We start from the raw sequence: 16,905 nt of genomic DNA on the forward strand, positions 1-16,905 counted from the left end.
TCCTGTTGGTACTCGAAACAACACTTTGTAGAATTTCTCAGAGGCTGATGGGGAAAAATATTCACACTGTATAAGGTGATGCTTCCCCCCATGGCCAACACTTTTTTTTTTAATCACATAACACTTTCACCGCAACAGGCTGCTGTTGCTGTTGCAATCAAGGCAGAGCCTTATTAGTGAAGACAAGCAAAATTACACATCACCACCAAGACACCAACCAAAACATCAAATCCGTGCCCAGAGGACAAGTAGCTCACAATGAGAGAGCACGTCCTCCCACGTGGAGGAACATGAAGCGGCTCGTCCTCGCTGCGATGACTCGCCCACGTCGCTCCCAGTCTTCGGCCTCATTGGCTGAACCGTTTCTAGCCGGCGGCGGAAAAAGTTCAGGCCGTCTTTCATCAGAATTACATTGCCTGCAGCGGTATATGATCTCAACGTGGGTTTCCCACAGTCGAGCGCCAGCGTTGTGGTCATTCGACACGTTTTTGATGTCACCCTTCAAAGGGACGAGATCCCTCTAATCACAAAAAAAAAATCCCACTCCTACGCCACGCACTGCAATAAATTACCAAGTCTAATGCGTAGCTGTTGATCATTGGTGTCATTTTGTTGCCATTTGCTCAGGAAGCAGACGCAACCAAACGTACCTACGTGTCAGGATTGAGAAAGCCACAGTGACGGCGGCGTTGAACTTGGTTTCAGAGAACAACCAGACGCCGTGTGGCTGTGAGTGTTTGTCGAGAAGTGGGATGGGCGGAGGTGCAGGTGTAGCTGTTGGCCGTAGCCGAGGCGGTGGGAAATTTCAGGTGCAGCCATTTTCATGCCGAGCCAAAGAGAGATCAAACCCTCATTCGCTCCCTCGACTCAACCCGTGCCACTTCAAACAGAGGCTGTTTAAACTGCGATGGTGAACACCTGCATGCAGAGAGCCTTCAAAGGTGAGCTCGGGAGTCACTGGGAACTCCTTGTTCCCTCACTACAAAGGCAAAAGGGAGAGCCGCTGCCCTCCTGAACCCTGGCTGACTTCTGATTTGTGTACCGGCACCGCAGCAAACAATGAAGCTGCAGTGATTGCAGGGTAAACACAGCGTTTCTGCGTCTCTTTCTCGGGGAGTTGGATCACCTACATGGAACCATAATGCCAGAGGTCTGCGGGCTTTGGACTTGATTATTTTGTCAAAACAAAAACACCAAACTCCAGTGCTATGGGTTTTTTTTTTTCACCATGGGAAAAGTGTTTAAATCATGCAGACCTAACATGTAATCAAGGGTAAAAAAAGAAGAAGGAAAAAATAGACCAGTTGCATTTACTGTCATCATGTGTCAAACTAATTTGATGTACATGAAATGAATGTGCCGAGGCCATTAAGCCCCATATCATAGTTGCTAGTTTAGATTAGCCTTATTATCCATTCAAACATTAAAATATCCATTTTGTCAAGCATTTTCTTTTTATTTAAGTTTATGGCCAATTAAATCTGTATATCCAAATCTCTGCGGTGAGGTTTTTGAGTAGAAACGTTATTGTTTGTTTGTGTTTGGGCAGACAAAATGCACCCTTATGCATATTTATAAGTCTTGTCATCTCTTTGTGCACTCTTCCTACCGTGCAGTAGCTGCAGAAGTAGATGCGCATTCCTCCATGTTTGTGTCGCACACTGCGGTCACGGACACTCTCTGATTAGCTCCCTGTCGGTCGTCTGAGGGCTGATTTACGGGCGACACAGGATGCGTGTTTGTGCCAGCTGGGCCGGTAAGTGTTTATTTCTGCCCCGGCCATCCCCTCAACTCGGCTCGGCTCTGCTCAGCAAGAAACACTCCTGGGAAACACCACAAGGAAATGCTATACAATAAAAACTGCTATAAACTGCTACAAAAAGTGCTCACTTAGCAGAGCACAGGGAGGGAGGAGATTTAAAGTTTTACCGCTACATCGCTTCTTTTTTTTTTTTGTCTAAATACAGAATATGCATTAAATATTTATTTACATGCACACAGCATGTCCCCTTTAGAGAAAGCAACTTGGCAACAGTGGTGGGGAAAACCTGCGCTTTTAGCAGAAAGAAACACTGAGCATGACTCGGCTCTGTGTTGGTGGTCATCTGCCTTGACTGGATAAACAAAAGGACACGGATCAACACCACAGTGCTGTCCTTTCTAGTATAAATGTAGCTCTTGTAAAGCCAAAACCCCTGCAAATGTTGTTTCAGAAAGAAAATAACCAGTTTGGTCTGAAAAAGGTTGCCCCATTGATTGTGTTTCACACAGATCAGTGGACTTTCATTGTCCTGGTAGGGGACCACTAGCATCAGGCCGTGTTGACGCCCAGAGGAGGTGTTTTTTTAATCTAAAAGTCGTTTCTTTTGTGTGAGTGTGAATTGTTTGTGTCCTCTGGCATCTACCGGATAGAAAAAAAATTAGATATAATAAAAAAACCTCATCACACGCGATCAGCTGGAGGACAATAGCCTTTGTGCACTCTCTCACCGCAGGAGTAGCTTGAGTCATCAGCAGCCTGTATATTCCAGTTAATGCTCTCACTGACACGGAGATGTTAGCCAGATGAGGAGGCTCGGCTGATGACTCACCTGAGTCAAAGCCATCTGCCTGAAGGGACCAAAAAAAAAACCCCACAGCATCTGAAGATGAATGGGTTCTTGAGAGGGGTGTCGCTCACCCACCAGATTGAGTTACAACCAAAAATCATCACAATAGGCTCAGATGTGTGTTTGATTAAAAAACTGAACAATAAAGCCCTCCCCCACATCGTGGGTCCAGAATGCAGCAGGTCCATGCAGAACCCGGGGCTGAGTCTGTGGGCGAGTACAATGACGGCATGAGGAGCGTCCGGGATTAGGTGACGTCTCATGTTGCACCCAAAAAAAAAAAAAAAAAATCCCCATTTGAGACAATAACATTTGTCAAGGGAAAAGGGGGATTCACAGGGCTTTGGCTGATTACGCGGACTTGACACATCAAAGTGGGTTGTGGCGCAGGTCAAACCCCACACCTTAGTCCAAAAAAAGTGTCTTGAGGTCTTTGCTGTTTCGCTCTACTGCAGTAACATTTTAAATCTGGATGTGACTGGAAAGAAAATGGACAGCCACGTTGTGGAGATATCAGAAGGGGATGAATGGGGTAAGGTGTCCCCCTGCTGGTCGATGACGGAATGATCCATCTGATCAAAGCAACTCCCCACTGGGAATAATAATTTTAAAGAGGCGAGACATTTTACGTGACATTTGAATCTGCCCACTTCTGCTAGAACATTCAACTATGTTTTGGCCTAATTCTGCTTTGACCTTTATTTTATCATCCAGCAAAGCGGCTCATTAGATCCAAGCTCGTATTTGATATGGTAATAACTTGTGTGTTTGCACGCAACAGCATGCGGGCTTCTCCAAGGGATAAAACATACAAGCAGATATATTACAGCAGCTCTTTGTTTTCGCGCCCGTCGGTGAGGCGCGAGTTTAAAAGTGAAATTCATCTTTTGTTCTCAGATCAATTCAAAGATGCCCGTGAGAGTCAAAGGACTCTTTCATCCCACTGCTGCTCCTTCATCTCCCCTGCCCCGCCTGTATCACACCACCTCACACCACACAGTTTTACCCTGCTGACCCTCTGACAGCAGCAGCTATGACCAGCCGCTGTTCATCCTGACTAAATGTAGACGTTGCGATAAATGTTGACATGTTGAGTTGCACTTTGATTCATTTTTGAGTCATTAGGTTTTCGAGAGGGCGTGCATCTCTAGTCAGCAAATAAAAGCCTTTCATATACATGCTATTTGCTATCGCAACAAAAAAGAACAAATAAAGACAATACATTTGAAAGAGAGTGAAAAATAATCTGTTGCGTAGAAACTAATATACAGTCAGCCACATACATAAACCATGTAACTAAAAATTGTACAGCGGTGCAGCAGATTCTGTTTGAAAGTCGGGATTTTCCACAAATACTGTTTGCACAGCAAAGACCAACCGTTGCCTTCAGTGACTGGTTGCTTTCTCTGCCAGCTTGTTCCCCCGGAGGTCCTTAAGTTCCTCAGTGACTCAGTTTTTTTTTTTTTTTTGGTCTTTCAGCAGTATAAATATTCTGCTGTCCACTTTTTTGTGAGTAGTCACTGAAATATGAACATTTATACGGCACATCTTGTGAGTGCAGTGACTGAATTAAGAGAGCTTTCAAGGCAACATGGTGCACCGCAGACTTTCTTTCTTGTTTTAACTCATCTCGCCTGAACATTTCTCCTCAAACTATGCTGTAGAAGAGCTCCAACAGATAAATGTGGCAGAGCAGTTGAAGATAAGTTGTGATGAAAACAAATTTGGCAGTGGGTGGAGATTAAAAGGCAATTCTTGAGAGGCTGGGAAGCTTTAAAAAAAAAAAACTAAAAGAAAAAGAAAGGCGAAGCTGTGAATCTAAATGAGCGATAACAAATTAATATTGTATAAATACAGCCACAAGTTAAAAGTCACGTCTGTTAACTATTCACCACGAAAAAAAAAGATGTTGAAATGCCAGACGTGTCCTCAACTCTGGTACCTGTGAACTGGGACGCTTCCTAAAATAATGCACTCCTCAGAGAAATGTGCCAGAACCCTTCAGTGTCTGCACAGCTCCAAGGTATCATCACAACCTCCCTCACTTTTAGTCCACCTCAGTTCTCAGTCCCCAGTCCTCAGTTTCTATTAGTGCCACTCCTGCACTGCGGGTTGAGTGTGCCCACCTTTAGCATTGCTTCTTTTTCTCTATCACAATTAACGCGATGAGAGAGAAGGGGGAAAAGTGAACGTGCAAATCTTCACTTTAAAATAGCTGCCATCTTCTCCCATGTGTTAAAATTCCTGGGGCTTATGGGGTCTGTATGTATTTATTTGTGTTACATGTAGTACATGGGACGTATTTATTTGTGTTACATGTAGTACAGGGGACGTTAGCATAAAATATTTTAAACATTTTATTTAACATTATGCTGCATGCTTACTCCAATAGTCAGCTGCAAGAGATGTACCAGTATTATTGAGTTTAAAGAATTCTGGTAGATCCCTTTTAGTAGTTCATGCCACCTACCACACCAGTACTTCATAGCCATTTGTAGCTTGGGTGTCCTCTCCTCTGCTGAACCGCTACTGCAAAGTAAAAGACGTCCGTGAGTATTTAAAAAAAAAAAAAGAAGAAGAAGAAACATGATTTATTTTTATTTATATGTTTATTTTTACCTCACGAGTGGGAGCCAACGGGCATGGGAGGGGTGGGGTGGCTACTACGTAAATTCGAACTCATGTAACCAGGAAGTAAACGCACCGATACATGTACGTACTATTGGCTACGTCACCGACGTACCTGTTCGCGTAATATTACGTAAAGATAACGTTTACACTCCCCAGTCTTTGAAGTAAAACCGAACGACAGTTTCAGCTCTTTTTTTTTTCTTCTTTTTTTTTGGCTCGGTTGTAGTAGTACAGTTTGACGACGACAGGCGTGCATTTCGATGATTAATCATGAAGCCTGAGCGGAAACCCTCTCCGGAGATGCGTCAACGTAACCCGCCCCTCCCTTTCCCTCTCGTCACCGTGCAGGCTGCCGCTGGCCCTTTAAGGGTTCTACAGCGGCGCTAGCCGATGTAGGACGAGCCGGCCCGACCGACCGAGCGACCGTCCCTCTGCCTGCCTGCCTTGCGTTGCCTTCCCCTGCCGTCCCTATCATGGCCTCCGCGCCGCCGCCGCCCCCACCGACACCACCGAGGACGGAGCGAGCAGCGGGCGGCCCTTCCTTTCCCGGAGCGGAGATGGACGTCGTCAAGCCGAAGCAGAGGCACCGGTAGAGGCGAGCCGCGCCGCGCCGCGCCGCGCCGCTCCGGGGGGTAGAGCCGCCTCGCATCCCATCCCCATGATGCCGCCCCCCCGGTCTCCTCCATGCCTTCGTCCAGAGCCAAGTTCAGCTACTCGATAAAGAGGGGCGCGAACCCGGCCGGCCGGCGGCGGAGGCAGCGGCGGAAACATGTCAACCAACAGGGATTATTCCGTTAATCTGTCGGTGCAGCAAGTGCTCGGCCTCTGGGTGCACGGCACGGCGCTGCAGCACTTCACAGGTATGCGGAACGCGCGGTGTTTTCATGTATTCACGCACGCACGAGCCATCAGCAGCTGGGTTGCCCGTCACAGTGACCGGGTAGTTACTGTCACCGCTCAGCGCGACCATTTTTTTTTTAAAAGGGGCGATTAAAAACCTCCATGTGTTATTCGCTCCCCGCATGATGTGGTGGACGGAGCGGGTCCAGCTACGCCTCCCACCCCCGTTAAAAGGGCATCTGTTCCGCTTCAGCGCACCGGCGCCGGGGCAAGACCAGCCGTAAAATACACAAACAGTGGCATGGAAATAATCGCAGTTTGCCGGAAAATTAATCTTTATGCTGCGTGAATGCGTCTTGCTTGTAATAGTAAAATCAAGTGATTACACCGGTTCCGCCTCCCACCCCATTCATCCCATCCATCCATCCATCCCTCCGTCCCACCTTCCTGCCTTTGTCCTGCAGCCTCACTGAAGTGAAGTGGTCAATATTAGACACCTCATCCCCGTGCAGGTTGGCAACTTGAGATGGCGAGACATACAGAAGTGTTGAGGATTAGTTCATAAATTGTCGCTTTTCTCAGTGCACTTTGTATGGCCCTCGTAATTTAGGCTGTTGGCCAGGTTACGAGGTAGTGAGTTGTGAGCCCTCACATCCCACAGAAATGTAACTTACTTGGACATGACTGACAAGGCTTGTATTTAATTAATTACTATGAAATGCACAGAACACTGAATCTCTCTCTCTCTCTCTGGCGTTAAAAAAACAAACAAACTGTAGATTTCTGTCTCTTAAAAATCATTTTTACAAGTTTTCAATGACATGTAAAAATGATAGAGGTTTTACGATGTATACAGGCACAACAGGGCTTCTGTCGCATAAACACAGGATTAGATGCATTGCTTGATGTGCTTGTGATTTGGCACAGACCACTGCATAAAATACATGCTGACATCCTGTGTCGAAAAGCACATCAGGCGAAAGAAATGTAAAAGCAGGGCAGATAATGATGTTGACTCAGCAGGAAACTGTGGCTCATACACAAGTTTTTTTTTTCTTTTTGCGAAGCAGAGAACAGAAAGCTGGCGTACTTTTTTTGTGATTCACCGTCCCACCATAAAACCTCCACTGCTAACCAACCCCCTTAGACATGGGATATGGCCAGCACGAGAGGACGTTAAGAGTCTCGAACATTAGGTCGCAAACTCCTAAAGTGGTTCTTCACTATCTCGATATGTAAGCCATTGACCAAACACCCCACCCCCCCAAAAAAAAACAAAAAAAAAACAACAAAAAAAAACACGGAGGAAGTACTACCGGATTTCCTGTGTGATGAATGTGCAGCAGTTTCTGTTCAACCCATAAAGACACCATATAGTTTGAGATGTAGTTTTGCAAACAGCAAGCATTTTTTAGTTTGCATTTTGCATTTATTTGTGTGCTGTAGTTCATTTTACTTTAAAGGTCCAACTTTTTTACTTTTTATTTTTTAAATGGAGATTTTGCCCTTGGCTGCACATCATCACTTGATGGCCGATCAAAGTATTAGTCATGTCCAGTAAATGGCAGCTGATTACTTGAGAACAGCTTTGCAGAAACCTTCTCAGCATGAAGTGGTAACACTGGAAAAATCTAATATAATGGCATCATGGCAGCGTTGTTTTGTGTCTAATTAACCTCAGTTTAATAAGTCTATAAACATCTTTGTATCAGCTCGTTCTATTTTTAGTTGCAGGAAATGTAAGAGGGAACAATTTAATTATAGATGTCTGGTCAGAATGACAGTGGTTTACTGAAACACCCCTAAAAGGTGCTTTGCATTTGTTAAACAAGTGTAAAAAGTAAACAGAATAAAAAAGAACAAGTCGAACAAGCTGCCACGTTTAACCAGAAGAAAAGCACCTACAGTAAGTGCATGAAACTGGAACATTTAACCATCAGATAATAAATAAATAAATAAATAAATAAATAAATCCACTGTTCCCTCCAAGGTCAGGAAATTTTCCACTTCCATCACTGCCAGCTGCTCCACCCGTCTCTCTGCTTCTCACCTGCTCCAACACTTTGACTCACTCCCGCTCTGCCTGCGAAACCCACCTCGTCACCCACTCCCTCCCTCCCCACCACCACCACCACCACCACCACCACCGACGACGGCGCCTTCAGCTATTTTTTCTCTTCCTGCTGTCGACGGGCGTGCTCGGAGCTGCCGTTCTGACGTCGGGGTAGCGCACGTTGTCGCCTTGCTCTGACTGCTCTTGACATGACACAGCAGCAGAGCGGAGCCTTGAATTGCCGTCTGTAAGCCGCGACCACCACCCACTCTGCCCGACGTCTGCAGAATAATCAGCTGGCCAGAGTCGTTCCATCCGCAAATAACGAGAACCGTATCATTTACCCGACCGCCGTTCTTTTCATTTTCATTTTACGTCATTAACCTGAAAATGTTAACCTGCCCTTTGTAATAATTAACCAGTCTTAACCAAACCTTCTCATATTGAATGGTGGGGTAAAGAATGTACTTGTCTCTGGGGTGTGTAAGGTCCTATTATTATATTACTATGAACGCTGGGCCTTTAATGACTCATTTGACTGTGCAGAGGAACGTAGAGACTGGACAGGAATTTGCTGGTAAAACTGAGAATTCTCTTTCGAGCCAGACTGATGTGGATAGTGACCTCACTGCAGGACACATCAAGGCATTCAAGTCCAGACTTCTGACAACATGGCCTGGCTAACGGCCTTTTTTGGCTCGCTCGCTCGCTTGTATGTGCGATCCGAAGATTACGACAGAAATATTGCATAATAACCCCCCCCCCCCCCCCCCGACCAACTCCTCAGAGCTGGCAGTGTAACTCCAGGGGACGTCCTTGACGGCGCAGGTCCTCGATGGATTTCTGGACCGCCGACCAGAGCAAAAGTACATCAAAAGTGAAGAAGCATAATTAGCTGCTCCCTGAATCCACTCCTTCCTCCCTTCCACCCCCCAACTCCTTCCAGACTGACAGCAGCGGGCCGCCGATCGACCCGCTGCAGCGATCTAACGGCCAGATGCGCCCAGTCGCGCAGGACAAAGACGCTCTGTGTCGTCGCGCTGTCACATCCGTCTCCGTCCAACTTGACGACTGATTGCGCGATCGATGAGAAGACTCGAACGGACAGATGTGTCACGGGTGTGCTGTCGCAGGAAGTTGGACTTGCACATGTTTCTCCTTTGTGTTGACAATTTTATTTTGCGCATTCTTTGTTATTCATTTATTTGATTAGGACAATGCACATTAATTAACATGTCAGCAAAAGCATCAATGTAAATATGCCGGAGTTAGCATAAATGCTCATTTTAATCCGTTGTCCTAAGGCAGATGTTGAAAAACATAGAAACAATACATTATATATACACAATATATTATGACAAATGGATAAAACATCCAACCCCCCCCCCCCCCACCCACCCACCTTTGACATTTTTGAGTGCAATAAGGCCTCGGCTGTGTCTTTTTAAAGGACTGGCAGAAGAGGTGGAAGGGATTCAGTGTAGCCACCCCCCCCCCATGATTTAACTTTCGTCAGCAAGCTCACTTTGGTATTTTCTCGTGGAGTTGGTCGTCGGCAGCAGCAGTGTTTTCCCATTTTCTGACTGAACCAGCTGGAAAAAGATCAACAACAACAACAACCCCGATCATTGCTCATCACTCTCCCGCGGAAGAAGTTCACAGCCGAACGTCACATCTCAGGCCACACATCCCGTTTTCCCGCTCGCCGTCTCGCACGTGGCGGCTGGTGTGAAATCTGGCCTGGAGCTGTTCGGTACGTCTCGCCGCCGAGAGTCGCGGTGGTAGACTGAAGTGGTCACAGCGCGCACGCAGTGTAGCGCAGCTCCGACAGCCACAGCTCATCCATCTCATCCGGAGCCGCCGCACGCCTTCCTAATGACGTCTGAGATGTGTAAATCTCCGGACGTAGGCCGCGGCCCGATGGAGACGGATGGTGCTTTATCTCCGAGTGTGACAAGGACGTGGTGTCTGAAGCACCCGGGGACTCGTGTTTATCCTGCTGCCTCGCCTTGTGATTTGAATCGCCGAGGGTCATTTCGTTCACGCTCAGTTTGTTCCCAAAGGACACAGCGGCGATTCGGTGTTCACCGCGCGCCCTCATTCCTCCCGCTGTTGCTTGTTTCTCCTGCTGAATCTTTTAACATCGAAAACTATTTTCATGTTAAATAAAAAGCAATTTTCTGCTCTTTCCAAAACATTAATTTTATTTTTTATCCACAAATGCATCAGTCATTTAGGAAGCTAAAGTTTTGTTTTTGCTTTTTGCTGGAGGCTGTCTTCTGGTCTTCTGGAAAACAATAGTTCTCTCTGAGGCTGCAGTCTAGGATGAACGACTGACATGTGAAAATAGACAGAATATGGGACCTTTTAATTTAAATCGACCAATTAACTTGATTGAAAGAACCGCTGAGCCGAGTAATGGAGTCGTCATCTCTCCCATCTGTACGTCTGCGCTATAACGGTCCCAAATCAAATTAATCGTCCATTTCAGGAAGAGGAAAATCACCGGTTGCAGACATTTGAGAGCATGAAAGTTTTGAATAATATTGACTCTGAAAACGTTGCTTCTAAACTAATTGCAGGCTAAAGGGCACAACATTCCGTTGACTCTGAAATTGACTCAACTTATTTGTTTGTGACTTATTTTCCCCGTTGTTTCATGTCAGCGGAATATTTTTGCTGCGATGATGGAATGTGGGCTGAATGGAGTTTGTCATGTTTTGTGTTTTGCCTTTGCTTTCAGAGATGTGGTACTGGGTGTTCCTGTGGTGTCTCTTCTCCTCGCTCTTCGTCCACGGCGCCGCGGGTCTCCTCATGTTGGTCATGCTGCAGCGCCACAAGAGGGGCCGCCTCATCACCCTGGTGCTGGTCAGCGTGGGCTTCCTGGCCTCGCTGTCCGGGAGCGTCATCACCAGTAGGTCCCAACGCTCGGCTCGGCTCGGTTCTCTTGTCTTCTCTTATGGGTCCAGCATTCGATCTCTCAGCCTGGGAGACGAACACGGGGAGGGGGGGGGGCAGCTGGAGGCGGAGGGAGCGAGGCGAGCGCGGTTAGCGTGGCAGCTCCTGTCAAACAGAGGGAGGCTGAGAGGAGCTGACAGGGAGGGAAGCAGTCGTGACTTTGTCTTTAACCGTCTAGGTCTTGTTTTATGGCACAGAATGCTTCGAAAGCTCAAACAACCTCCGTGGTATGTTAATACCTCAGTATGGAACAACTTGCTTGACGTCTGTCAGTGCTGAGCGAGGCCTTAGGTCTCACAACTTGAAGGTGCCTGACGAGGACAGTGGCAGAAAAGAGGAATTTTATTTTATTTTTATTTTGTTCAATTTTACTTGAATGAAAGAGACAAAAAAAAAGGATAAACAAATCTCGATACTTTTGAAACCAAAGGTTAATGGTCCGCTAAAATTGAACCCTCACCCATTTTTTTTTTTTGTGTTATTTAACCGCCACAGGCACTTCCAGTGTTAACGTCCAAAATTAACTTGCAAAACTTACAAGAGCTAATATGAATACAGCTCCCGGCTCAGAGGCTACAGTGGATAGTTTGGCTAAAACAAGTTGTGTTTCAAATACAAAGTGTTTCCATGATACTTTCACGATAAAGCTCTATATCAATACGCCTGGAAAACCACCTCATGAGAGCGTCAAAACCTTTTAGCCATATTTGAGAGGTTTTTCAAAGTTTCAGCCTTTCCATTACCAGTTTTGCGATATTTAGGTTTTGTTCAATTCTAGGGGTCATGGACACGCAGCTAGTGTCCTTTGTGACGTCACAAATGGCAGATTTCCAAAACTCCCGTGTTGTATCGCACACTTTTGGAAAGGTGTAACAACAAGCAACAGGAGTGAATATAGGGACTTCACACACACACACACACACACGACCTTCACAGGCATTTTCAGAAATGCTGCTCAGTCGACTCAACTGTGGATTCATGTAAAATGTCAGTTTGCTCGCTGCGTGCCTCTGGCTCCGCTGACGTACGTCTCCCTTCTCCTCCCCTCACAGGCGCGGCGGTGGCAGGTGTGTACCGAGTGGCCGGGAAGGACATGGCGCCGCTGGAGGCCCTGGTGTTCGGCGTGGGCCAGACCACCCTCTCCGTCATCATCTCCTTCTCCCGCATCCTGGCCACCCTGTGAGGGGCGAGACCCTCGGCCGGACGAGAGAGAGAAGGTCCCCGCTCTGCTGAATCACTGAGGGGAACTGGAGCAGCCCTCTGGGGAGACGGCGCCACCTGCAGCTCATAGACTTGAAAGCCACGTTGTGGGTGTTTCCAGTCCCCTCTGGGACGCCCGGACTCCTCCGTGGCTGCTGACTCTCGGAGGCTCTCTGCTGCTGCACTGGACGGGGAGAAGAAACTTCAGTTCACCGACCAGCCAGCAGGAGGCGACGACCAGGAGCGACGGGGACAGAAAACTTTCTTCAGTGTTGAACCTCCCCTCCGTCCTCCCGACGTCCCGAGTTTATCGTTCCCTTCTCCCCCCAGATTTCCCAGATCAGATCGGCTCCAGAGCCGCAGCAGCCGGGAGGCGCGCGGCTTTGAATCTTGCACTTTGTAGACGTCGGAGGTGTGAAATCAGCGGAGGAAGGATTAAAAAAAAGCCACGGCGCCACCTTTTGATTTATTGAGTGCGAGCGGTTGAATTTTAAAGTGGTTTATTTCACACACAGTGTGAGTTTTCAGAGTGCAGTGAGAGGGATGCAGAAGGCCGAGCTGCTGGAAGAAAACCCAGAAACGGGCGTCACAGACGGCGTGTCTCTGTTTTAGAGGTAACCAGAATCTACCTGCAAGCGTTTCTCCAGCTCCAGTTTTTAAAAGGTTACACATCTTCCACGTCAAGTCAAGCAGTTTTACCGTCTTGGGCTTTAAAAAAGCAATCTACCCGGAAACTCCCTGCAAAGACAGTGAGCAGGAACAGTTAACGCAGACTTCTGCCGTTCTTAACGTCGGTGTGACAAAGTAGACATAACAGATGTGGGAAATGCAAAACTCTGCCATGCCGTGCATGATAACAGGATAGAGTGTGTTAATCCTGCAGTGGCTGGTGTGGTGCCAACTAACAGCTCTGATCAGCATCTCCACTGCTGTCATTCAGGCTTTGAGAAGGAGGTGCTGCTGTACTTTTATGTTTCCTTTCCTGCAGCCCAACACTCAGATGCCCCTAACCCATCATTCAACCCAATTTTGAAGGCCCACTTCACATCAGGGTTTTTATTGTTTTTTTTCAAAAAACCCATCATTTTCTGAAGCCTCGTGCAACACACAGTTTCAACTCACTAAAAAACCCTCAGCTGCAACCAGGGTGAAGTTTTTCCAAGAACTCAGAAAACTGGTTTCCTGTCGCTGCGTTGACAGGAAACCAGGTTTTGGGTTTTTCCATTTTGTTTGGCATGATTTTTTTCCTACTGTAATATTCAGAAGCAACTCTTCTCTCATCACCTATGGTCAATCACATTCCCAATCTCCAGGCTTTCCATTGGCTGGCATGTTGCCTTCTCTTGGATGTTCCGTTGTCACCTCTTGCTTTGACGTTTACTTGATGACGCCAAAGGGGCAGTTGCATGTGGGTGAGATGTGTTTGTAAAAAAAAAAAAAAAAAATCTCTTAAGTGCAAGGCCTTTATTTGATCCTTTGACATTTCTCCACAGCTCTCTCCCCATCTTTCAGTTGCCCGTGTTCCTTAAGTTTCACTTTTGCGTGTTGCACTTCGATCAATCTGCCTTGTTTCGACACGCAAACCACTACTGGTTCTGAGCCAGTCCCGTGTTCATGTAGGCACACGACTCAGTGATCATCGCTTGTCAGTGTTGATACCTTCATCTCAAAACTGCTGCTGTCGCCGATCGTCCACTAAGAGGATGCACTGATTTATCCTTCTATGAGTTCAGAGCTCTTTATTTGGCAGCTGAGCTAATGTTGTACACAGAGAGGGAAATGGAACGCCAAAGCACTGCTCGTATTGCGCTTTATTTATTGTTTGTCTCATTCGATGGAGATCACAGTTGTTTTTTTATTATTAACGACTGTCGTTACAACGGCACGAAACCACAGATGAATTAAATCCGAGGTGATAAACGAGGCTTGTGTGGTCAGGCGTGCCACGCCGTGGCTTTTGCAGCCCCGCGAGGTAAACAAAGGCTTTTTTTTTATTGGGAGTTACATAATCGACGCGTCTCACCTTCAGTACCGGTGTAGCCCAGCAGAGGGCAGTGTTGTGCCAGTTAAACGAGCAGCCAGGGGAGCTCTGACGCTGAACTATGTTTTGCCACCCACGAAATGAACATTAGAGTCACAGTTTTCATCCACCAGCTCAGAAATTCCAGTTTCTTGAATGTTTTTGCTCAATTTCAGGGACCAAATGTGAGTCGCTGCTGCTGACGACGCTCCTGCTTGCTGATGATTTCCCTGCTAGTGTGCGTGTCTATGGATGTGTGCGTGCGTGTGTGTGTGTGTGTGTGTGTGTGTGTTCAGTGTTGGTTGTTGCATGTGAGTAGTAGACCAGGAAGTTAATTAATTTTCTTTAACGAGAGGTGGAGCGTCTTCCACGTTGGTTGGCCAACCAGGGGAGGGCTGAGAGGAGCAGCTCACACAGCGACACCCTCTCACTAATCTTTGCGTTGGGGACGGTCAGGACTCTCCTTCGACAGGACAGCACTGCTGCTTGTCAGATCAGTGCACTTATCCACTTGTACGTCTTGAGCTGTACATAGCCAAGTGTGGCCAACGTGAACAACCTAACCACTGGATTCGTCGTCGTTGTTGTTTTGTTTATTTCTCCCGCCGCACTCACTCACACAGGACTCACACTGACTCAGTGCCATGAGTCCCCGGCGAACACTTTGTTATTACTGTCCCGTGAACGGCTGTGTGACGAGGATCCACCCAGCAGCTAATAATCCTCTTTCCACTCTGCCGTCACACAGCAGCGGGACGCAGAGCTCAATAATCCAAGTTTGTGACTACAGACCTACTGTTGTCCAAATGCCACTTGTGAGCACACCCCTGGACCTGGACCCCGCCCCCTCTGTCCGTCTGTCCGTCTGCCTGCCTGCTGAGGCTGCATGTGCCTGTGCAGCTCCAGTAACGTGTGAATGGAATCTACGGACAATCCCACCAGAGACGATGATTTAAAAACCCAAAGTGGCGCTTGTACATAGTGTACAAATGTCCTTTTTTTAAAGTTTTGTACCAGCCAAACCGCTGATATTTATAACTCTTGCCTATTTATGTACAAAGTGCTCTCCTGTACAGACTCAACAGTCAGTTGAAATAAAATGTTTTTTTGCAATATAAATTCTCCAGGGTGCTGCCTTCATTCTTCGCTGTCTTTTCTATTTCAGTGGTGTCACTCTTATGCTACTTGTTGCTCCTTACCGATCCTGATTAATCCTAAGCTTTAACATTGTGATTAACTTATTTTACCACTTTAGCAACTACAGCCTTTGAGAGGAAACAACGCTGTGATGGTGAGTACAGTTATTAGTGGTTTAAAAATATATGTATATATTTTTTTAAATGATTGGAAAACATGCCTGTTCTTTTAGTGTTGTCGTAGGTGTGTTTCAACCTCGTGAATGTACTACAATGGAATCAGCCAATCAAATTGATTGGATGGATGAGGTGATCCCTAAAAAGAACAGTTGAAAATAAAAGTAAAATGTCATTGTGATGGGCTCTGCTGGTATTGGCTGGTGCCTTTAGTTCTATTCGTAACATTACGAACTGGACTAAAATCCACAGTACTATTTGGCAGCTTAAAGGTGATTAAGATTAGATGATGTTATTTCTGGGTGAAACTTTTCTGGGGAAGGGATGTAAATGATGAATTCATACTTGATTTGAGGCAAGAGCTTTCATTAATCCCCATGTGTTAACGGAGATTCATGTCTGGCTTCATGATGATATGATATATAACAAGTCACAATGGTCACTGACACCGTTGTTCCCATCATAGGATTCAGGTGCTCTTGCCGTAAAGCCATTTAAAATGTACTGACTCCCCCGAACTTGCCAACTTTCTTTCAAACCGCTCTGGTTTTCTGTGATTCGGCTTCACTTTGAGCGCCTGGCGCTGCAAAAACCAGACGCTCTGCTGCTGCGACTTTCTATGCATCTCTGCTTCTATTGTCCTCTTGTCAGAGGCGTCATCTCCCCTCACCGCCTGTCGTCTGGTGGCACCGGGGGGTGGGAGTTCGGGGGTGGGGAGATCATCGGTGGAGGGTGGAGGCAGCGATGATGCGTACGAGGACGGCCACCCCCTCCCTGCTGTACGTGCTCTCCTTCAGCACTCGTTCCTGAAAAAGAACAACTAAAAAGCAAATGCCATGTTTTGTCTTCGGCGGGCGGCTGGGATTCCCGAAAAAAGCTCCCAGTACGTGACGCTTCATCGCTGTACACAGCAGGGCGAGGCCAAGGTAAACATTTTAACTGAGCCAGACTTCATGACTGGACTTAAAACACAATTTGGGCTCGAGTACAATCGTTTCTTCTCCGATCTGATTTGACATTTTATGGCCATTCCAGCCGCGTGATGTGCTTTCCTCCCTGGCATGAAAAGGAATTTTTCTTTTCTTTGTAAAGGGCCTTTTGAAGAAAACACGTCTAGTCAACCGCGCGGCCTCGGCTGAATGTTATGCCTTTATAATGAGCGGAAGTGGACGGTGGTGCCTGTGATTAACCCCAGATGGAATTTAATCAGCTGCCCAGGTTGGAATTGTCGGAGTCGTCCTCATCACCCTGTTTGTTGTGGTTTCATTCCTTATAGCGACG

The 16,905-nt window shown here is 46.8% G+C and overlaps 2 protein-coding genes across 2 annotated transcripts in view; one reads left to right on the plus strand and one right to left on the minus strand.

The window, feature by feature from the left end:
* ncdn (neurochondrin) overlaps positions 1–16,905 on the minus strand; it is a 327,405-nt gene that overhangs the window by 222,099 nt on the left and 88,401 nt on the right. The gene's annotated exons all lie outside the window — the stretch shown is intronic.
* On the plus strand, positions 5,446–15,430 carry tmem170b (transmembrane protein 170B). The gene is given in 4 exon segments (XM_076011334.1): positions 5,446–5,984; positions 5,986–6,100; positions 10,877–11,047; positions 12,144–15,430. Coding segments are annotated over 4 exon segments (477 nt in total). The 5' UTR covers positions 5,446–5,924; the 3' UTR covers positions 12,275–15,430.

The sequence above is a fragment of the Nelusetta ayraudi genome, unplaced genomic scaffold (genome assembly GCF_046127955.1).
Source record: "Nelusetta ayraudi isolate G7.1 ecotype Tasmania unplaced genomic scaffold, CSIRO-AGI_Nayr_v1 ptg000135l, whole genome shotgun sequence".
In the NCBI taxonomy this organism is placed as follows: Eukaryota; Metazoa; Chordata; class Actinopteri; order Tetraodontiformes; family Monacanthidae; genus Nelusetta; species Nelusetta ayraudi.